The 24,223-nt window shown below is 39.0% G+C and overlaps 1 protein-coding gene across 1 annotated transcript in view; it reads left to right on the forward strand.

The window, feature by feature from the left end:
- BBS9 (Bardet-Biedl syndrome 9) overlaps positions 1 to 24,223 on the forward strand; it is a 456,168-nt gene that overhangs the window by 357,677 nt on the left and 74,268 nt on the right. The window contains exon 20 of the mRNA XM_032592426.1: positions 8,984 to 9,166. Coding sequence (XP_032448317.1) covers positions 8,984 to 9,166 — 183 coding nt within the window. The remainder of the gene's footprint in view (positions 1 to 8,983; positions 9,167 to 24,223) is intronic.

A 24,223-nucleotide genomic window follows, 5' to 3' on the forward strand; every position in this document is an offset into this window, starting at 1 on the left:
TTCTCTATTCTGTTCCCTTGATCTAAGTGTCTATTCTTGTGCCAGTACCATACTGTCTTGATGATTACAGCTTTGAAAGTGTATCTTTCTAACCGAAGGGCAGCCACGTGAACAAAACATTCATTTCAGCAGTCATTAGAGCTGTCTGTATCCTGGTGTTAGGCAGCTGTGGCTAAAGGTGAATTGGAAAGATTTTTTGTTGTTGTTGTTTTAAACAATTTTTTTTAATGTTTATTTTTGAGAGAGATGGAGATAGAATGTGAGGGGGTCAGAATCAGAAGCAGGCTGCAGGCTCCGAGCTGTCAGCACAAAACCCGACACGGGCCTTGAACTCACGAGCTGTGAGATCATGACCGAGCTGAAGTCGGACGCTTAACTGACTGAGCCACCCAGGTGCGCCCCCCCCCCCTTTTTCTGGTAAGTAGATGACAGATATATTGAGGTAGATCTGTTGTTTCCATATGACATCTCTTGGGTTCCATTCACATTGGGAACCTGACAATGCTTGATTGAGTGTGTCTGGGATTTAAGAAGCAGTTTAGTTATGCCGGAGTTTTAGGTGGACTGACTTTGAGTTTCATTAATTCAGGCAGCATTTCTGGGATACCCACTGTGTACCGAGTACCAGAAAATTGAGGGCATGGTGGGGACTTATCTATTGCTTTTTTTACGCTGGAATTTTCTGGAATGAGTGTGAGTTTTGTTTTCCCTCTTCCTTCCCATAGTGTACTTTACAAACCTTTTATTTAAAACACCAAATTTTGTACATTTTGAATAAGGTATAAAAGAAAAATAACATCTAGCTCGCTGATTAACAAGCCTCAGAGGATTCTTGGAGAGCAAATTATAGCAGCCAAGTTGAATGTTTGTATGTATGTAGTATGTGTATTTTTTAAAAAATTTTTTTTTCAACGTTTATTTTATTTTTGGGACAGAGAGAGACAGAGCATGAACGGGGGAGGGGCAGAGAGAGAGGGAGACACAGAATCGGAAACAGGCTCCAGGCTCCGAGCCATCAGCCCAGAGCCTGACGCGGGGCTCGAACTCACGGACCGCAAGATCGTGACCTGGCTGAAGTCGGACGCTTAACCGACTGCGCCACCCAGGCGCCCCAGTATGTGTATTTTTAAAAACAAATTATTATTACTATTTTTTGAAGTTTGTGTGTTTATTTTGAGAGAGACAGAGATAGCGCAAGTGGGGGAGGTACAGAGAGAGAGAGAGAGAGAGAGAGAGAGAGAGAGAGTCCCAAACAGGCTTCATGCTGCCAATGCAGAGCCTCACGAAGGGCTTAAATTCATGAAACTGCAAGATCATGACCTGAGCTGAAATCAAGAGTCAGACGCTTAACCGACTGAGCCACCCACATGCCCCGTGTGTATATATTTTAATAGAATTCCTAAAGGACTAAAAAAAGTCATCCAAAACTTGTAACCTTACATGGCTTGTATTATGTATTCGATACATGGTCTCATGACATTTTACTTTGAAATTTGATTAAATGTGGCTACAAATGAGCATTGTTCCATTGAGTGACCACACAGAGAGAGCCGGAAAACATTGCAACATAATCAGCTGTCCTGCATCACCTTAGGTGGCAGTAGTAATGTGCCTCAAGTATTGGAGAAGGAGCTTCCTTTTTTCGTTGTCGCTGTTAACCTGACAGAAAAGGTAGAATTGGCCTGATATTATTACTACACTGAAATGAACCCTCAACTATGGAGTATTCAGAAAGAATAACCAGGAGCCAAACAAATTAGGAATGCATAGAAAGGATGTTAACTACTTGAGTATTATGTTATAGGTGAAAACCAAGTCTGAGGAAGGTAGAGGAGCTGGCCAAATGTACAGCTAGTAAGTAGCGTCACCAGCATTCACACATATCTACCTGACTCTAAAGTTATTTGATTATTGCATCATCCAGAATGTTGCTAAGCCCAAGTTATACAATATGGTATAGCCATTAACATATCAAAGTTGTTTCTTAAATAAAGGTGCCTTTGTGTTAATTTATCACCCTTACATGAATTATACTTTCACAGTACTTTTTACTTATTACTTTTAACAGCTTTATTGAGATATAATTTATATGTAAACAATTCACTCAATTAAGGTGTACAACTTAATGATTTTTAGCGTATCCACAAGGTTGTGCAACCATTAGCAGTCACTTTCCATTCCCTCCTATCCCACACCCACCCCTTGCGCTAAGAAGCCACTAGTCTGTTTACAGTGTTTATAGATTTGCTGATTCTGTACATTTCATATAAATGGGATCACACAAATGCAGTCTTTTGTGACTGGCTTCTTTAACTTAGCAGAATGTTTTTAAGGCTCATCCATGTAGTAGCATGTGTAAGTACTCTGTTTCTTTTTATGGCTGAATAATATTCTGTAATATTGATATGCCTCATTTAATTTATTCTTTAGTTGATGGACATTTGAGTTGTTTTTCCTTTGGGGGCTATTATAAATATTGCTGACGTAAATATTTGTGAACAAGTGTTTGAGTGGACATATATTTTCCTTAATCTGGGGTAGAAACCTAGAATTGTCATTGCTGCCTCCCCTGGCAACTCAGTGTCTACCTTTCTGAGGAACTGACAACCTGTTTCCAAAGCGACTACCTGATTACATTACCACTCTCAATGTTTGAGGTATTCTGATTTCTCTGTGTCTTTGCCAACACTTGGTATTATGCATCTTTTTACCTCTTTAATTTAATTCTCATAATGATATGAATTAGCCAAAGAAAATATTCTTACTGCCATTTTATAGATAAAAACTCCAAAATCAATAAACATTAAATGAGAAACACAGGATGAGTGCAGAGGGGAAGTGGTGTGGATCATTCAAAACAACATATCATCCAAAAGGAATTTAAGTTTTAAAATCTGACACAGCTATGTTGGATGTTATTAATCCTGTTTCCCACCCCTGCATTTTAAAGGTGATGAAACTAGAGCCCAGATAAGGGAAGTGAATTGATCACTGACTTAAAGCTGCTTGGTAGGGTGGTCAGTCCATTGCATGGCCTATTGCATTCAGCCCTCAGGGATGTACAAACTCATCCATGTCATAGCACTCCATTTTCTTAACTCATTCATCGATGCTGGCCTTTTATTAAAATAAATACATCTCAATTCATTTGGGGTATTAGAAGTTCAGCGAAGTTGAAACCTCCCATTGGGGAGCTTCTGATAGAATTTGTTCCACATTTTGCCTACGATTACATTGATGTGAGGGCAGGAAATTAATGTGGGTACTGTTACTTGGTGACATTCTTGGATCAGATGGCTTGGATATGAATTCTGGTTCTGTCACTGACTAACTGCTTGACCCTTTCTGTATTTCTGTCTCTTTATTTTTAAATATGGGCAATAATAGTGTCTATCTCATAGAACTGTTTTGAGAATAAAATGAGCTAATTGCTGTAAGGAGATTAGCACAGTGCTTGGCTCCTAGAAAGTCCTCAGTAAACGTTGACAATTATTATTACATAACATCAGCTTGCTTAGACCACTGAAAACATTGTAGTCTGAGATTTGTAGAAAATAAATGAATCATCCTTTTTCAAAAGTAGCTTCACTAAAGGAGCAGGCATAGGAAATAGCTAATTTCTAAAGTCTTCATAATTTTGAGCTATGTGGAACCTAATGCAATTAAAAATTAGTTTTAATGTTTATTTCTTTTGGGAGAGATAGAGAGCAAACAGGGGAGGGCCAGAGGGAGAGGGAGAGAGAGAATCCCAAGCAGACTCTGCGCTTCTCTCTCAGAGCCTGATGTGGGGCTTGATCCCACAAACTGAGCCGAAATTAAGAGTCAGATGCTCAACTGATGGAGCTACCCAGGCGCTCCCACAATACAATTTTTTTGAGAAACAACTCCCCAATCCTTTACAAATTATGCACTCATTTCCTCTTATTGTAACTTTGGTCAGAAACCAACCTGAAAATTTCAATTTCAGGTGACCTCATCTCCAACAATGTGGAAGTCTCACTAAAGCACCTATGCCTGTTATGAATGTAATATATTAGTAGGGTTTATCCTTAGTATCTTTGTTTGTTTATCAAGATGAAAACCTACTGAATTATTTTAAGGTGGCTACTGTATATATTTGTGTTCCATTGTGGAAGAAGGAGCACTCAATGGGCAATCAGGAGATAGGATTGGAATCCTGGCCCTTCTCTGCTGTAGTTCAGGACTTAGCTCATCTGAGCCCTAAGCTTCTGTTTCCTCATCTGGAAATGGGGGCTGTAGGGATCAACAATTTTTCCTCAGAGGGTAGTCATTAGGACCAAGTGATAATCTGAATATAACAGCACTAGCACAGTGCCTGGCCCACAGCGAGGGCTCAGTAAATGACAGCTAAACAGCAGTGTAATGGGGTTCTGTGTGCCACACATGAGATTTGGAGGCAGAGTCGATGGTGAGTTTAGGTGAAGAAATTGGACATGTCTGTGTTCACATAGAGCATGATTCATGTCTACTCTGCTGTTGCTGCTGCTGCTTTCCTGTAACCAATTTTAGAGCCTATCTTGGCAGCTGGAAGTATTTGGGATTAATTTCACACTCACTTTATGAGTTGAGCATTTTCCTGCAAGCAGCTCCCTGGGCCTCTGCCTCATTACTTTGGCATCAACTGATATGGCAGTTGGACATAGATGTCCTTTGGGGTCTCCATTTTATTTGGAAACCTTCAATTTGAAAAAGAAAAACAAAGACTATCAACACATTTGTGCCTGAAATCGTTAGCATTTATTGTTTCCTAAACCCCTCCCTTTCTATAGTTCTGTTGAACACCAGGGAACACACATCTTGCACAGCCAGTGATAAGCACTAAAAAGTCACACTCCTTCAGATTCAAATCCTAGCAGCTGGTTGGCCTCATTTCACATTTCCAGGTGAGCAGCAAGATCCTCTAGGCCTTGGTGGGACAGATCTAAATCTTGATGGGTCTAGTTTTTCCAGCCTTTTTTACTATGTTAATTCTGCTAAATTCATTTGGCTCTCATGGAGAACAAAGTAAACTTGGCTGTTACGTGTAAAACTAAATTGAGAACATGGAGATCTGTTTAGTATTTCATGCTGGCCAGTAGGTCAGGAAGATTTTCCTTGGGGGTAATTTACATAAGGAATTGTTTATCCCATTTCTTTCCAATTTCTGTGACCATTTGGGGATAGCAGACTTTCCACAATGGCACAGAAATATAACCAGCGAGACCGAAACTTAGAGAAATGAAGCTTCTCCCGGATTGATGTATTTTGGGCCTTGCCTAGGAAAGATCCTGTGGCTTGGGCTGCTGTCTCACTGAGAAGTCATTCTTCTACCACAGCTGTGTTTAGCAAGTTGGGTGGGTCCACGAACTGACATGCTGTTACACTTAGTAAGAATTTTCCCTTGATAGTGAGGAACGTGCATAAAAGCCTCACTTAAGTCCCAGCAAATGCCCAAATGTTTACTGTGACCGATAGCTGCTTTGAGTGCAGCTTCCATCAGGTGACAGCCCCAAGTCAGAGTACTCCGTGGCCACCCAGTACCTATAGTGTTACATGCACGCTCTCCACCTTGACATTCTGCTTCCTCTTCAGCAGTTGCCCAGATGACCTTTTTTTGTCTCATCAAATGCTTTTCCCAAACTGGAATATTTGCTCCTTCCTGAACAAGCAGCCTCTCCTTTTCTGCTTTAATGAATTTGCTCAAGTTGTTTCCTGTACTTTTAAAGCCCCCTCACCCAATATCTGTTCTTGAGGATGAATTTTAGGTACCTCTTCTCAGTGGCACACTGGTAAATATTTGACAACTGGTTCTCTGGGAAGGTGGGAGTTTGGGAGGAGACCTGGCTCTGTAACATTTGTTGATGTTCATGTGGTAAATACTTCCACCATGGCTGATTTCAAGCTACCAACATGAGGTCACTGAAGGTGAAGTTGGGAAGAAATGGGCAGTAGCCCACCATTGCAGAGTGTTTCCAACGTACAGATACGGTAGGCATAAGTGACCTCAAGGGCCTAGATAATAGTGAACTAATTAAGAAGTAATGAGTTTTGAGTATTTATCACCTTTGTTTTGGTGTAATTTCTTTAAGTTTATGTAACTTAAGTTTTAAGTAATGGTCGTGTTTAACAGCTGGCACACAAAATTGAAAACAGGACGACCAGTCCTTTCTCTGGAGCCTGTAGGAGCTGGCCAAGTTGCTTCTTCCTCCACCTTTTCCTTTGTAAAGTGCTCCAGTCTCAGTAATAGTTAAACCTTTCTCTGAACCTGGCAGGTGCTTCAGGATTGAGAGACTCCAAAGTGCGACTCCTGGTCTCTCACTTGCTACGTGATGGTCAAGCTGCCCACTTAATTTGCACTTCCCAGTGCAAAATGAAAATGCAGGGCCCTTGTTAAAAGTCAGGAAGAAAGTGCTGTTAAAATAGCCACTAAAATCTAAAGCCTTTTCCTTTCTTCAGCAGTCTCTCTTTCACACTTTCTCATGGTGTTTTTATTTTCTATTTAATGTCATTCCAAGTATAGAAAAATTACGATTATTTGCATGAATGTTACCATCAATCCTTATATTGTTCAATGCCAGTTTTAAATGCAAATATAAGAGCATTTAACCGTGAGTTAATGAACGTATCTCCCCTGCTCATATGTATGTTCTGTTGCCCCATCATTGACTTCACGTATAAAACACAACTTCAAAAATAAAATTATTAAGAATTTAAAGACAGAGGCAGCAGGGCATTAAACCAAGCATGGAGCCGTTCGAAGCACAGGCACAGTTTACATCCCTGTGCACAGTACGGGGCAAATTTCTTACATCTGCTGAGCCTCAGAGGCCTCATCTGTAAAATAGAGATATGCCAACCAGGTGGAGGTGTGGGGATTGAAGACACTGGTACCTGTATGGCACAGCAGAATGTTTGGCATGCAGTCTGTGCTCACTTAATTACAGGGATTATTATTAACCTACTAATCATAATATTAATGGCATTTTTCCTTTACAGTTCATAGGGTCTTCCCTACAGTGTCGCCACTTGCCTCTGACGTATTTTCCTTTTTCCATTATTAACTCTCTGAAAGTAGAGATGAAATCTGTCACCATTGAATTCCCTAGAGTGGTTTCTGCAACTTCTTGCATATACCTGGCACTCAGGAGGTGTTTATAACCTTGATCTTTGTATGATTTGGGCTTATTGACAATACACATCTGTGTCATAATATGATGGTTCCCACAATGAGGCTTAATTGGTAACACTCACAGGAAAAAAAGAATATAAATGTAGACTTTAACAGGAGTCAGTTGTAATCATGGTGAAGCTGGGGGAAGAAGCAGATGATTCCAGGTGTTTTGGTTTATGGAAAGTGTGGCCTCTGTCTCTTAGAGGAGACTTCTTGAAGTAATAGGGAAGGGATGAGTTCCAAGCCTCATTTGAGTAAAAGAGGCCCCAGGGATATTAACTCTGGCCCATAGTAATCTGTCCCTTTGCGAACTTCTTTTACACTTATTTTCTGTTCTGCACAATTAGGACATTATTACAGTAATGTTTCTTTCCACTAATTGGTTGGATATTTATGTTTCCTGTCCAAAAAATTATAAGATCCTTATGGGCTAGAAGATATCATGTACTGTTTTGAACACCTATGGAAAGAAAGTAGCACAGTACTAGGTACGTAGTAAGCAATGCACTTTATTACAATGCTGACCTTGGTCCAAACTCCCAGGGTTCCCTGGAGAGCTGAATGGGAGTTGTGATTGTCTTTTATAACTCTTGCAGGCCCTCAACCAAATGCCAGAGTATCATGGTCTGCCTGGCATTGTCAGGCAAACACCTTGCCTCGACAGCTTTGTGTTTTCCTAACCTACATCTCTTTTCCAGTGTCTCCCAGACACTCTGAGGACTGTCCCCCAACAGCCCCCGTTGCTACATGGAATTTGGGAGACCACACAGCTGTAAACTCTTACTTGTTTGAATGATGATTTTTTAACAAGCCCTTTGGGCCAGTTTCAATAAGCCATGAAATATCACCAAATGGCTCATCTGCACTAGAGTTCTGAAAGTCATCTGAGCTCTAGTCCCTCAAGCTGGCAGGGACTGACAGAAAGGAGCACACATTGCCCTAGCTTTTCCTATTCCTGTTCTGGGGGCTGTAAGACGCCTTGAGCTTCTGGGCCAGTCAGTTCATTACTTTTAATGAGCACAAAATTCACCGAGACATTAAAATAAAACACCAATGGGCAGTCTTGGATGTTCTATTCAATTGTTGCTTTAGTTCTTTTTTCCACAAGATTATTCAAGAGGATGAAAAAAAAAAAGCCAATTCTACTCCTGCCAGTTTTATCCTAAGTAGATTTGGCATTGTAAAGCTAACACACCCTGAACGTTTTTTTTTTTCTTTCAGATCCCTGTGGGCTAGTGCCTGACATTTGTGTTAAAAATGACATTACTCAATTGGTCAAATGTTTAAACATTATCTACCTTTTGGATATAATAAAGAAATACTGGATATCTCAACACCATGTAGCATATCAAGAGTAATAATCAGAGGCAGATAATTACTTTCTGAAAAGGATGTAATGAAATCATTATTTTAAATTACGCGGCAAATGTGGTTATTTTGATATTTTTTAATTGATCCATCTCTAGTAATAAAGACTATAACAACTGTATTAGAGGTTACTTATATTATCATATATTGTAGGTCAATTGATGGTGAACCAGACACAGAACAATGTCCCCATTAAGCTGATTTCATGGATATTTTCATCCCCTGGCCATATGGATTTGGAATTACATCAGGGATTTTTTTTTTTTTTAAAGAAGGAAGTGAGCAGATGAATGATAACTATTTTATTACTCAACATAGCTTGTGTTTGTGGAAGACAAAGTTCATCAAGCTGTTTTAAAGAAAAACACAAGTGTGCCAAATGTAATTTGTTGAGGGCTCAAGCATTGTGAAATTATCCCTAACTGAAGTTTGTCATTTCTGCAGGTAATCGCTCTCGCAGATGCAGTAGAGGAAAACCAAGACAGTCTGTTCCAGTCATTCACCAGGCTGAAAAGTGCCACCCATTTGGTGATTCTGCTGATTGGGCTGTGGCAGAAGCTTAGTACTGACCAGATCGCTATTCTGGAAGCAGCATTTCTGCCCCTGCAGCAGGACACCCAGGAATTGGTAAGGACCCACGACTCTGCAATGGTAACAGCCATTATTGGAAAGATTGTGGTTTTAAGAAGATATCACATGGCTGTTGTATTTTCTAAGGTACCTGATGGAGGCTTTTTTTTTTTTTTTAAACCCAGATCCTGTTTTCCTTTTCTTTAAATCATAATAAAAATGTCAAATGAAGGCCTTTTTTTTTCTAGAGCTATTTTAAAAATAGGTATAGAGTCCATTTTTATGTGGTATTCAGTCTATTTTTTATGTGCTCTTCAATCACTTAGAAGCCAGGGAAACAGTCATTTGACTGCCTGAGTGATGGCAGTAAACCTTCAGATTAGCTAATCCTTTCCTTTTCCACCAGAGAAAACAGTTCAGCCATTTTAATTTGCTCAGTGTTCTTAAATTTAAGTGTCAGTTCAAGGGTTAGGGAGAACTGAGATAGCCTTGCCAAATGACAGGAATATTTTGTCACATTTATATAGTTCTTAATACATAGTGTATAAACTTTTTTACTCTTGACCCTTTCAATAGGCAGTTTAGAACCAAAGTGGGGGGGAAGATGAGGGTTCATATTTAGAGTTTTTGTTGAAAGAGTATATGAATAAAAACATCTCAGACCCCTCGAATTGTAGAGGTTTGTATGACTACCAGGTGTCATCATGAGGGAACTTTTTGCATGCTTTTATTTACAAAGAAATAATATACTTCTTGGAAATTAGAGACTCTTGGACTCATTTTTTTTGTATTGGAAGAAACCGTTTTATGAAAAAAGCCATTTCAAACATAGCCATGAGAACATAGGGCTAAAAATGATAGTACTAAAACTAACATTTCTGAGTACTTACTAAATAGGCACGAGGTGATATTTTAAGTGTTCCACAAGGATGGTCTCATTTAATCTTAAACATGGGCCTAGAAGGTTGTTAAGGTACTATTTTCACCTCCATTTAACATATGAGAAAATTTAGGCTTTGAGAGTTAAGTACCTTTTGGAAACTAGTGGATATAGAGCCATGGTTTGGGCCCAGGTCTGGCTGCTTTCAAAGCACATGTTTGTTTTTTTGTTTTTTGTTTTTCATCAATACACTGTATTTTAGCAAACAAAGTCATGAACAAGATTTTGAAAATCACAGGCTTTGTCTGTTCAATGTAATTTTCTATAATTGGGTCAAAGTATTGTCAGATGAAAAAAAATTCAAGCTGTATTTTATATCATAAACAAAATGCTAATAAATAAATTGGGAAACAATTTAGAGTATACCTTTTTTTTAGATTCATAAAATGAAATTACTGCTAAAACTGATCTTTGAGAAGCCAGAAATGTGGACATTGTAATAACAGAGAACAAAGAATACAATTTGGGTTGTATTAGTGAGAATGATAACTGTGAGCTCAGATTTAAGTAGTCAGAAAGAGTTTGGTGGCCTCAGTTCCTGGTTCCACCACTCGATGATAAAGTCCTTCTGATCAGGTTTTCTGGCTGTTCTAAATCTCTACTTCTGTATTTCTAAGCTAGAAACAATAATAGGACCTACCCAAGTTGAATAAGAATTAAATGAGATAATGGAATAGAGTGGAATTATATCTTACTCATTTTTATATTCTCAGCCTCTGGCACAGTTCCTGACCATAGCACAGTCAATATTTGTTGGGTGAATGACTAGAGAAAGGGTGAAAGCTAATAAGAAGTGACTTGGCAGAACAGATGTAGTAGATACAATCTGGAGCATGAGGAAGCAGGGCAGGGCCAGCTGTATAATTTACAGGACCCAGAGCAAAGTGAAAATGTGGATCCCTTGTTCAAAAAAGTAGAAAAATAACCAAAATATTGTGAAAATAGATTCTAAAACAAAGCTTTTTACTTTCTGTGTCTCATCATGATGTTTTTATTTGCTATTTTATGCTATTCTAAATGAAGAAAAATAAAAAATTTAAGTTGTCAGCAGGAATTTTACCATGAATCTTTATAATGTGCAATGCCAGTTTTAACACAAATATAAGAGCATTGGACCTATATGCAGAATCGCCAAAATTATATAATTTGTATTTTGTAGCTCATACATGCATATGTATTTTGTTCTTACAGAGCTGTGAATCACTGCACAAAATTAACTGCTTTTACTTCCCTTCTTGATATGCACACATCTACCAACACTTTCCACCTTCAGCTTACTGATGAGTAGGGAAGGAAAGAAAAAGGAGCTCTGTGTTACTCTATTTCCCTTTCCTTCTGTTACCATTTTCAGTGTAAGTAGTCGGATAATACAGGGAAGTAACAGGGGTGCCATGGACTTCCTTAGTCATTCCTGTTTCTTTGAATCTATTTGCTGACTTTCTTCATTCAAAACAAGTTTTGGTGCAATGAAACGCCTTAAAGGCTGTCAGTGCCCCCACTTAATCAGTCTAGACATGCCCTCCTTGTATTTGTTTTGAGTCTCCCTGTCTCCCACTCATTCTGGGGCCATAGAATTCTAAGCTTATGGGGCAGAAAGGTAGAAGGAATGCGTACCACGCATGTCTTCCCTTCTTACACATAATTCACTGTTCCAGCAGACATCACTTACAGAAGACAAGTGCAAGATAACATTAAGAATTTCAGGGGCACCTGGGTAGCTCAGTTGTTAAGCATCTGACTTCGGCATAGGTCATGATCTCATGTTTCAGGCCATGATCTCACAGTTCGTGAGTTTAAGTCCCACATCAGGTGAGCTCGAGCCCTTCTTTGGGTGAACAAGAGCCCCGCTTCGGGCTAACACAAGCCCTGCTTTTCTCTCTCTCTCTCTTTCTCTCTCTCTCTTTCTCTCTCTCTCTCTCTCTCTCCCTCCCTCCCTCCCTCCCTTTGCCTCTCCTGGGATTCTCTTTCTTTCTCTGCCTGTTGCTCACTAGCATCCCTCTCTCTCTCTCTCTCTCAAAAAAAAAAAAAAAGAATTTCAAGGTGGCAATGGCAAAACATTAAATCAAGTGTGGGGCCCTTCAGAACGCGGGGCCCTGTGTGACCACATGGCTCACATGCTCCTGAAGGTGGCCATGAAGTGTGGTTAGACCCAGAGGAAGAATTTCCTTGAAATAAAGGTTCTCAAATGTAGGGACTGAGTCCCCAGAGAGACTGTGGAATTTCTGACTCTAGAGATCTTTCAAAACAGCCTCCTTCTGCTGGGAATAGTGTGTTCATCCCTGTAGGCAGGTGAATGGACTAGGCATCCTCTCAAAGCTTCTTTCTGCCTGCCACTGTGTTCTTTGCTGTCATAACTCCCAAAATATAGAGGGAAAAATTCTTTCAACTTTCTTCTGAATTTGGCGAGATTAGAAGGGGTGTATACTCGTTATGTCTATTGAAGCCATTAATAAGACAGGACATTTGATAAAAACATAACTTGGAAAAGAATGAATCCAAAAAGACATTTTAATACTGCTTGTTATGCTCTTCATCTTTAATTAGGTTGTGGTATTCACTTTGGACTTATACTGTTGAGACAGCTTATATATCTTGAGAAAAAAGGAATCCTTTTTCATTCTTTAAGACGTACGCATGCAGTATGTGGTTTTGACATGCTAGTTCACAATCCCCCACATTATGCCTTTGGACCTCACAAATAAATGTTATGTGATGGGTGTCCCACTGAGATGTGAAAATGAAATATGCAAACCTGAAATAACTTGGAATGAGGGTAAGACGGGGAAGAAAGGAGTCTCTGACCAGAATGTTGAAAATATATCCCATATTGAAGTTATTATGATACCACAAAAATCTGAATGTAATTTAGACGGTTTGGTTGGAAGTGGATGGCAGAGTACATGTGTGAGGGGGAGAACTTCAGACATGTGGACAACATTTTCAGAAGAGACTCTCAGTTCAAGGTCAGATGTCCCCACAAGTATTGAGAGGTGGAAGAAAGTGCTCAGAAGATGTTTTATTTATGTTGCACATAGCACTGCACAATGGTTTGTTGTATTGTTATTTAGATGGCATGTGTCACAAACGGCAGGCTAAATGCCGTAGTTCACTCTGGAATATTTTCTGAACTGGCATCAGGTTCACAAAGCATAAATATTTAGAATTTATCATTCCTAATGAAAAGTGATGTTCTTCACACTATCCTATCAGTATTTTTTTATATGCCATCTCATTTGGATCAGAATTCATCATTGTTTTCTTTGATCTGTTTCTTAAATGATTTTCTATTTTTGTCACTTCTCATTACTATTTGGGGGCAAATAAATGCTGGTATTGCAGACTATTATGTGTGACTTTTTCAAGGTGTTGAAAGTTACATATGCCAAATGTGTTTTTGTAGGGATACTTCCCTTCACTTTAAGAAAAACATTAACTGTTCTATTTGGCATCTCCAAAAAGAGCTCTTTAACTCAGTCCCATCAGTGGATTTGATAATATAGTATTGTCCCTACCATCTTCCTGTGATGGAGAAGTTTTGCCCCAAATAACGTGTTCTATCAGTGTACCTGATGCCGCAATTCTAAAACTGTTTTCTTTTCAGTTTAGGGGCTGAGGATTTCAGAGTATCTGCAATGCAGAATTTAAACATACATCTACTGACCCTTTATCTACATGAAGTTCTATGGAAAATACTGTCTACTTAGGTCATGAAGGGCTGTGTAATGGTTTGAGTCTGAGGGAGTGTTTAATTGTGATAGCACACCTCTCTCATGATGTTATACAAAAGCCAAAAACTGCAAAACTCCACATACCTCAGGATTGGCTTAAAATCTTTTCATCCGGTCATATTTGCATTCAGTGAATATTTATTAAGTACCTACTATGTTTCAGGCAGTGTTCTAGGTTCTTGGCGTATTTTAATAAACAAAACAGAGTTAGAGCCTATCCTCCGTTGATTTACTTCAACATTGTAAACAAACATATTCCAGTCACAGTCAGCCATAAGCATATTGGCTATCTGATTTAGTAGCCACTTGTCATATGTGGCTATTTAAAGTGAAATTTAAATAAAGTGAAATAAAATTAAAATTTCAGTTCCACCATTTCACTAGCTATATTTCAACTGCTTAGTAGCCACATTGGAAAGTTCAAATATAGAACATTCCCAGAAGCGCCTGGTTGGCTCAATCAGTTACGCATCCTACTCATGATTTTGGCTCAGGTCATGATCTCACAGTATGATTTTGAGCCCCACGTTGAGCTCTGCATTGACAGTGTGGAGCCTGCTTGGGATTCTCTCCTTCTTTCTCTGCCCCTCTCCCACTCTCTCTATCTTTCTCAAAATAAATAAATAAACTTTAAACAAAAAAGAACATTTCTTTCATTGCAGTACATTCTATTTCATAGTACTCTCTATCATTAAAAGAGAAAGGGTTTTGTCAGTTGGGTTAAACAACTTGAGCACAGTTTAGCAAATTAATGAAAGTAGGGTAGGACACTGACATTAAGTTATGCCACGGTGTTTGCTTTAGCAGCCCTTATTTCTGGTATTCCGACATCATCAGCCTGGTCACATGTGCAATGACCAGACTTTTTCTAGGGAGATGAATGCATCTACATAAAAGGGGGGCAATAAGCTGGCACAAGTGCTGCTACTCCCCCTTCACATGACCTTGGTAGACATTATGATCATCACAAATTCTTTCCTGTTGAGCCTGAACATGATCTCAGAATCCTTTTGAATACAGCGTTTGAGGTAGTCACTATCACTTGCATTTGGTATATGGATAAATCCTCTTTGCCCTTCTTGAACTCTGTACAGATCTGCTCCTCCTTTTCTTAGCCAACAGCTTAGATGACTAAGATTCTTTAAGATGAAGTCTAGAAGATGGCAAGAGAACAAGTAGGAACAATAGTGTTATTTCCCAATGGGCTTTCTCAGACTTAGGCTCTAAATGTTCATTTATGTTCCACCTGACTCCAGAGGAATCCCCAAGGAAAAGAGAAACGGAGCACTGGTTTGGAGACCTGATTATGCACAGTCTTAGATTTGGAAGGAATGTTGGCACATTGCGTAGCATTTTGCCTTACTTTTTCTTTTCTTTCAAAGTTCACTTAATATCTTTAGTAGATATTATCTACTATTTGAAAAAGAAAAGCTTTATTGCGTTCTTAAGAGTTTAACAGTTACCTTCCTTAGCACTGAACTTTCAGATCCCCTGAGAAAGTTAAGGTGGAAATTTACATCAGTGGGAGAGGAGATTTGGACCTTCAGCCTTACTTTTTGATTGATTATTCCTTTTACAAGCTGATATGGAAAGAGAGACTTATTTTTAACATTTTCAACATGGTTCATGTGAGAAAACAGATGTTTATAATAGGAAATCCTATTGTGTGGAGGGACTTATCAAGACTCACTTACAAGGCTTGAAGGCTTCTACGTCACAGGTCAGATTTGATGTAAGGGCCATTGTGCCTCCTGTCTGGATTGAGTGATGACTGAGATGGCTAATCATTGCTGTTATTAATGTCCTCTTCTTAGAAGGCAAACAAAAGGAGGAAGTCTGGTGTCAGTATCAAGTCTGCCTTTAAGACTGTTGAAGTATCATCACAATTATAAATGTCTATGGGAACATAGTGGAGAAAGTAAATATTTTGGTAGTTCCCTTGATCTTAGCCAACAAGATGAACATAAAAGAATTAGTTCATGTTCACAATGGCCACATACTCTGTGCTGTTCCTAGTTGCATGCAACTGGGGTGTTATGTAGTGGTATAGTTTTCCACTTCACCGGTGTTGAGTAATGCTTATCTCAGAGCCTTTCTGATAACTTGCTTGCTGTTTTAAAAATTGAAATACATCAGAATAGGAGCCAAGTAGAATGTAGTATACAAGTGGTGATGTGTAATCTTTGACATTTCCCTTAAGTATATCAAATATGAAACAGTACTTTAACGGATGCCTTTAATATTATCTATGCATTCAAGGGTAGAGAGACTAAATAAATGAGCAAAGAATTGATTAATTGAAGCTTCACTCTCACTATATGCCATCCCCAAATCTTTGTGAAGCGAAGTGTGGTTTAAATATAAATGACTAAGTAAAATTCACACAACCATGGTGAGGAAAATAATGATCATCATCATCCTCATAATGCCCACCGATTTGGTTCTTGGCTAGAAGTGTATTTATAGTAATGTAATTTCCCTGAAATACCTTTACCAAACTTAGTTTGAGTCTACTAATTATAAAGAGATGATCTTGACATGTCTGGGACATTACACGCTTTTGGAAATGTACATGTGGAAATTGTGGACTCTTTCCTCTAAAACTAGCGTTCTCTGTGTGCTATAACCACACACAGAGCTGCTCCAGGGTCAGTCAGTCACTCTGGACTGCTGTTGTTCATTTGGAAATGTTCCTCAGAAACCCCTTTGGCTTGCGTCCTTGTTATTCTACCTGGCTTTCTGTGGTGGCATTTGTAGTAGCCTTTCTGCCCATGTCTCTGCTCTGGTACTCCCTGCACCTCGCTGCTAGACTCAGCCCTATGCTCTGTCGTCACACATCTGCTTGCATACTTTCTGTGGCTCTCTGCTCCTGGTTCAGTTTGCGCTCCAGTGCCAGGCATTCAGGACTTTCAGTCACTTGGCACCACCGCATCTTCTTTCTAAAACTCAGCTTCTGTGACTCCCCAGCTTTCCTGCTCGGTTCTGGGAAATCTGACTTACCATGGGTACACAACTTCTTTCCAGCATGCCAGGGCTAAGAGTGCTTTTTTCTTCACCTAACATAGTGTCCTCTGTTTACCCCTCTATCCACCCTCATTAAGAAGCAGATCAATTCTCATTCCCTCCTTATTTATTCTGGCTTACATCCTTTTGTGAATTTCACTTGGGGGTATGACATAATTTAGCTCTCATTATGTATTCTGAAATTGTCAATGTGCTTGTCTTGTATTCTAATAAATGTAGGGACAGATTCTTTTACATCCCCACAGACCTAAAGCTTAAATTAAGCATACAGGTGGACATAAATATTTAGGGATTGCTTGATACCCCATTTATTTTCATAGTGTTCTGCACATTTACAGATTTGTCTTCAGCAACTGTATAGTTTTTTTTTTTTTTTTTTTTTTTTTTTTTTTTAAATTTTTTTTTTTCAACGTTTATTTATTTTTGGGACAGAGAGAGACAGAGCATGAACGGGGGAGGGGCAGAGAGAGAGGGAGACACAGAATTGGAAACAGGCTCCAGGCTCCGAGCCATCAGCCCAGAGCCTGACGCGGGGCTCGAACTCCCGGACCGCGAGATCGTGACCTGGCTGAAGTCGGACGCTTAACCGACTGCGCCACCCAGGCGCCCCAGCAACTGTATAGTTTTATTAGAAAAGGAAGCATTCTCCTTCCATTTTGTACCACCCCCTTTTTTGCAAGCAACTTCAAATATTTTGGAGTTCTGCAAGAGTGCATCTTGAGCACTCCTGTGTGGATGGCAAAAGATATAGGTAAATTGATAGCCAGACCACCACACATGTATTTATTTATACCTATATTCATTCACATGTCCTGTGATTTAATCCAGTAAGCACAGAAATTTTTAATCTGACCAGTGATGAATATATGCAAGTGAAAACATTAGGTATGCCTCACCCATATTGATTTAGTCAAATTTAGCAATAAATAGTGCTGATAGATGTGTAGTAAAATTTACATACCCACTTCTTTCTATAGGCTTTCCAAAGCATCCTCCAGGAAAAGGTAAGTCATAAAATGAATCTAACACTTGGCACCAATAATCTAAGTTAATGCACTGGAAGTAGTAAACTAAAATCCATTTAGTTTGTTTTTTTTTTTTAATTTTTTTTTTCAACGTTTATTTATTTTTGGGACAGAGAGAGACAGAGCATGAACGGGGGAGGGGCAGAGAGAGAGGGAGACACAGAATCGGAAACAGGCTCCAGGCTCTGAGCCATCAGCCCAGAGCCTGATGCGGGGCTCGAACTCACAGACCGCGAGATCGTGACCTGGCTGAAGTCGGACGCTTAACCGACTGCGCCACCCAGGCGCCCCTGTTTTTATAATTATGGAATGCTGAAAGCAACCTAAATGCTAATAATTGGACAATACAAACTGTGGTATATCAGTTGAATAGAAGATTATGTCACAGTAGGGTTCAGATTTTTTTTTTTTTTTTTGGAGCAAATACTTAACTAGCTCTATGTCCTTAAGCAAATCATGGAACTCTCTAAGCATTGGTTTTCTTATCTGTACAGTGGTGAGCTAGACAAGACCCCAAGGACTGGTTTTGCTTTGAAGAGATGTGAGAATGGTGATTTGGATTTTATTTCAGCTTGCTTTCATTTTATATTCCTACTGAACCAGTAAACAAATGGTACAGAGGGAGAACATGACATTAAGAAGGGAGTGAACTTGGCTCTCCAGTGCCTTTCTCATGAAGGCATGCCCAGAGTTTGATGGAAAACACAGTTTGCACAGGGTGAGGAATCTGCCAGTTCAGAGGTGTTTAGAACCAGAGGCTCACTGTCTTTCACACAGTTAGTCTGGGAGAAGGGCCACGTCAGTGTCTGAGGAGTTGTTCCACATGGAATTTCTTTTTTCATTGCAGGTATATCCTTTCCTCTACTATATTCTTTTTATTGTGTAATCTGGCCTTCATTAAGTTTGGCTGTGGCCTACTACAAATGATTTACTGAAACACAATAAACATTGAATGAAAAAATACATAAAGCAAGGTTTTTCTTCCTCAAGAAGACATATCCAAATTCTTTTTATTTTTATTTTTTATTTTTTTACACAAAGTAACTGAAAATTACCTTGCTTGTTTGGTCTCCGTGAAGTAGACCGCATGCTGAGCCTCCCTTGGGTGTCTTCACCATCATTTTCAAATTCAGGGTTTGATGTTTAGTTATATATATCATCTGGAAGACCAAAATACCACTACTGTTACTCCTACTACTGCTAGTACTACTACTATTACAAATACAGAGGTGCTAAACCATGTTTTAAAAAATTGCATTACATGTGTGACCTCAAAGGTGTGCAGGTATTATGAGGAGACCCTTTGTGTACCTCTGAAGAGTCCTATGAGGACTGATTGAGATAATGTACATGAAATGCCAAATGTGGGGCCGGGCATATGATGATCATCCAAGAATTATTAGCTATTAATAGTGCTACTGGCTTTCAATAATAATGTGCTGTAAGTTACAGCATTATTTTATAGACCACTTAGGAAAAAAACTACCTGTCAATTAAACTATGACATAGTGCTTTTTCTCTTTTAACTTTTTTTCCCCAAAACTCTGAAGGGTCATGTAAAGTTTTTAGTAAGTATTGAAGGAATTCTTGTAGACTTATTTAGACATAGTTTATCATAGGTTACTCTCGTGTCTGAAGATATAAGCAACATAAATTGGTTAAAGTGTTCCTGAGACTTCCCCACATTCAGAATTTGATTCTCTCCACTCATATGTTTTCCCACATAGCATTGTCCTGTGTGCCATATGTGTGTCCTATGTGCCGCGAAGAGCTCTGTTGCTGCAGCATTTAAGAGTGGGCCACTGTTGCCTTCCTGATTTTCTTCTGAGCCTCTGATATCCATTTAATTTTAATTTTTTATTTGAGAGAGAGAGAGAGTGTGTGTGTGCACGCACACGAATGGGGGTAAGGCAGAGGAGAGAGAGAGAGAGAGAGAGAGAGAGAGTGTGAGAGAGAGTGAGAGAGTTCCCAAGCAGGTTCCAAGCTGAGTGTGATGCAGGGCTTGATCCCATGACTCTGGGATCATGACCTGAGCTGAAATCAAGAGTTGGACACTCGGCCAACTGAGCCACCCAGGCATCCCCTGATATCCAGTTTTAACACTTTCCTTTTTGACTAAGCTCAAAGCTTTACTTTTTCCCTCGGTTGAATCCTGTGTTGCTGGAAGTTAAGCAGCTTCCATCTAGAGTTAGCAGGAAATTTTAGGCAAATTGATGTTTATCGCTTAAACAGTAGTTCTGTGTGATACATTAATTAATCAAACCACATCTATTCCAGAGATTTGGTCATTTCTCCTACTTCAGTTACATTGCTTGGCATAGATTTTTAATGTGGGTGCATGTATCTCAGTAACAAAGGGTAACACATTTCTTCTATCTGTATCTTCTTGTCTTACCTCCTGGAAATCACGTAGCTTTTGCTTTTGCAAAAAAATACAAATTGTTGTCATTCTTCTGTCATGAATATATGCTTCACTAATTTCAAATTTGTACTTCCGACTGCCCTATTCCAACTTTTTTATTCAGTGAATCATAGTATATTTTAAAAGACAGAGGCTCCTGGGTGGTTCATTTGGTTAAGCATCTGACTCTAGATTTTGGCTTAGGTCATGATCTCATGGTAGTGAGACCAAGCCCCACATTGGGCTCAATGCTGGACATGGAGCCTGCTTGGGATTCTCCCTCTCCCTCTCTCTCTGCCCCTTCCCTGCTCTTGCACTCTCTCTCTTTCTCTCTCTCTCTCTCTCTCTCTCTCTCTCACAAAAAAATATATATAGTATGACAATCAGTTAAATAGGAGAGTCTGAGCATTGTATATATGCCAGGTGAAATGATAATGTAAGAACAGCTGGGACAAAGGCTGTGCATACACAGGAACTGACAGTGATAGCATAGCATGACTGGAGCCTAGAAGCCAGCAGTTGTTAGATAAGATACTTCCCTATGTCAGAGATGTTAAAATGTGCAGGGAAAACCTAGAATTGGTGGAATGTAATTGTAAGAACAGAGTAAAAGAATGATAATTTTAGTCATTCTTTATTACGAGTTAATTTGTGAGTAATTTGAGTTGGGGACAGGAAGTTATTGAAAAAAGGAAAACCTTGGTTTTCCATCTTGAGGCAGGCATCCCTGACCAGAAGCAGATTTCACATAAATCAGAAAAAAAATCTTACCTGTTGCTACTTTTTGAAGAAAAAGCCATGAATAAGCTGTGAAAAGTAATGACTGTTGAGTACCTATTGCTATAACTTTTAATCTGACAGATTTATAAAATCTGAGTTTAAATTTTGCTGATATGTTATTTATGAGAACTGCAGGAACCCAGATCTTCTCTCCCACCACAGTGAATAAGAATATGCAGATGAAATAACTGATATTGTTAGCAGGAATATGCTTCACTTTCTGCATTTAGAGTAGCAAGAGTTTCCATTTTCCTGGAAATAAAATCTGATTTCTGTGGTTTAATGGCAGTGGTTAGTTGTAGTTGCTTTCTAACCCATTTGTTCTAAATTCAAGGTTATAAAATTTCTATATAGTTTTTAGCAGTCTCAGAACCAAGTCCTATAAGCTTCACTAAAAACAGGATTTCCCCTTTTTGTAGAGAAAAAAAGGAGAGAAATCACACACGCGCACACACACACACATACACACAGAGGCCTGCCTCCCACAATTCAAAATAAGAAAATTAACTTTTATTGAGCATTATTATGTGTTAGATATTGGCCAAGGACTCTGCATATGCTACCCCATTTAATCGTATGTGTCTTTGAAGTAGAGGGTTGTAGCAGATGCAGTGTGTGATCTGCCCATATCTCTTCGCCTCCCACCGTTCCTACAAGCTTCTGCCTTCTGAACATCTGCAGTTCTTTGCCTGTGGACTCTTCCTGTTTGGCCAAGTCTGTACAGCCTCTGTGTTCAATCAATGATTGATGGGAATTGGTAGATTAATACCCCAGCCCTCTCGTCCCTCTGGCTGGGAAAATTCAAGGTATGTTCTACACCACCTCTCAGAGTAGTCCGACAAGGTTGCACCAGTTGCCTGTAGTGGTAATTGCTCGAACGCACAGCAGTTTATTGGCTTCTCTTCCTTCCCAGTCTCACTTCCTCACTACCCCCTGGCACTTTTTGGATCAGCTCTCAGGTAAACCATTTATGCTCACATCCTTGTCTCCTTGTATTAGTCCCAGTTTACAGATGGGGAAGTATGCCCACAGTCACACAGACAGAAAATAACATCCAGGCTTTGAATCTAAATTAGGGGGCTCACAAAAATTAGCAACCTGATTTAAGGGGGAAACTTTTTTTTATAAGTACAAGTTTTAAATTACTACTACTACTACTATTATTATTATTATTATTACTAGAAAGTGTGAGCAGGGGAGAGGGAAAGAAAGAGAGGATCTTAGGCATGCTCCACACTTAGTGCATAGTCCAATGCGGGGCTTAATCCCACAACCCTGGGATCACAACCTGAGCCAAAATCAAGAGTTGGACATTCAACCAACTGAGCCACACAGGCACCCCAACGGGAAGACTTTGACCAGGTGATCTTACTGAAGTTTTTTTTTAATTTTTATTTAAAGTCATGTTAGTTAACATGCAATATAATATTAGTTTCATGTGTACACTATAGAGATACAACAGTTCCATACAACACCCAGTACTCATCACAACCAGTACGCTCCTTAATTCCCATAACCTATTTTACCCATCTCCCTACCTACCTCCCCTCTGGTAACCATCAGTTTGTTTGCTATACTTAACAGTTTGTTCCTTGGTCTGCCTCTTTTTTTCCCCCCTTTGATAATTTGTTTCTTAAATTCCACATGACTTTTGTGGCTTAGGAAAATATTTGCTAGCTCCATCCACGTTGTTGCAAGTGGCAAGATTTCATTCTTTTTTTATGGCTGAATAATATTCCATTACATATATATATACTATGTCTTCTTTATTCATTCATCAGTCGATGGACACTTGGGCTGCTTCCATAGTTTGGCTATTGTAGATAATACTGCTATAAATATCAAGGTGCATATATACCTTTGAATTAGTGTTTTTGTATTCTTTGGGTAAATACCTACTACTGCAATTGCTGGGTCATAGGGTAGTTGTGTTTTTAACTTTTCAAGGAACCTCCGTGCTGTTTTGCAGAGTGGCTACACCGGTTTGCATTCCCACCAACAGTGTAAGATGGTTCCCATTTCTCCACATCCTTACCAATACCTGTTGTTTCTTGTGTTGTAAATTTTAGCCATTCTGACAGGTATATGATAATATATCATTGTAGCTTTGATTTGTATTGCCCTAATGATCAGTGATGTTGAGCATCCTTTCATGTATCTGTCAGCCATCTGTATGTCTTCTTTGGAAAAATGTCTTTCATGTCTTTGAATGGAAGAAGATATTTGCGAATGACATATCTTATCAAGGGTTAGTACCCAAAATATATAAAGAACTTCTAAAAATCAACACCAAAATTGAATAATCCAAATAAAAAGTGAATAGAAGATCTGATCATACTGTAGTTTCACTCTTATCCAACTTTTTCAAGGTTAAGTGTAACTTATATTTTGTATTTCTGCCTACCTGTGTTGGATTCTATACTAGAAAATGCTGATACATTTGACTTATTTATTTCACATAGCACTGGAATGAACTCAAACTATATATCCATATATATATATATATTGATTTTCCACAAAACTGATGGGAAGTTACCTTATTATGTAGACAAGTATAAAGACATTCTATCTTGAATAACTTATTGACAGATAATTCTTGATGTTATTCTAGGAAGGGGGTTAAAACAAAATCATTCCAAAAGCACTTTACCTGTAATTCTCTCTAAATTTTGTTTTCTGGATCAGTATATTTTGTATACATTCTTATGTTATTAGTTGAGTGAAAATTACTTGAAGGTAGGATCCTTATCTGATTCACCTTTTTTTTAACCTCACAATATTTAGTACAAAGTCTTGTATCAGTTGGCTCTGAATAAATATTTTTAAAGTAAATAAATGACTGTATGGACTCAAATTCGTATTTTATTTTTTATTTTATTTTTAAATTTTTTTAACGTTTATTTTTGAGACAGAGAGAGACAGAGCATGAACAGGGGAGGGGCAGAGAGAGAGGGAGACACAGAATTTGAAACAGGCTCCAGGCTCTGAGCGGTCAGCACAGAGCTCGACGCGGGGCTCGAACTCACGGACCGTGAGATCATGACCTGAACCGAAGTTGGACGCTTAACCGACCGAGCCACCCAGGCGCCCCTCAAATTAGTATTTTAGTAAATGGACAAAGACATTTAAAGTTAGGATCAACATAGTGATAAACATACCATCTCGTAAATAATTACTATTGAACTTTGAGATTTGTGTTGCTGTATTTCTGTGATC

Source organism: Lynx canadensis, chromosome A2 (genome assembly GCF_007474595.2).
Source record: "Lynx canadensis isolate LIC74 chromosome A2, mLynCan4.pri.v2, whole genome shotgun sequence".
Classification (NCBI taxonomy): Eukaryota; Metazoa; Chordata; class Mammalia; order Carnivora; family Felidae; genus Lynx; species Lynx canadensis.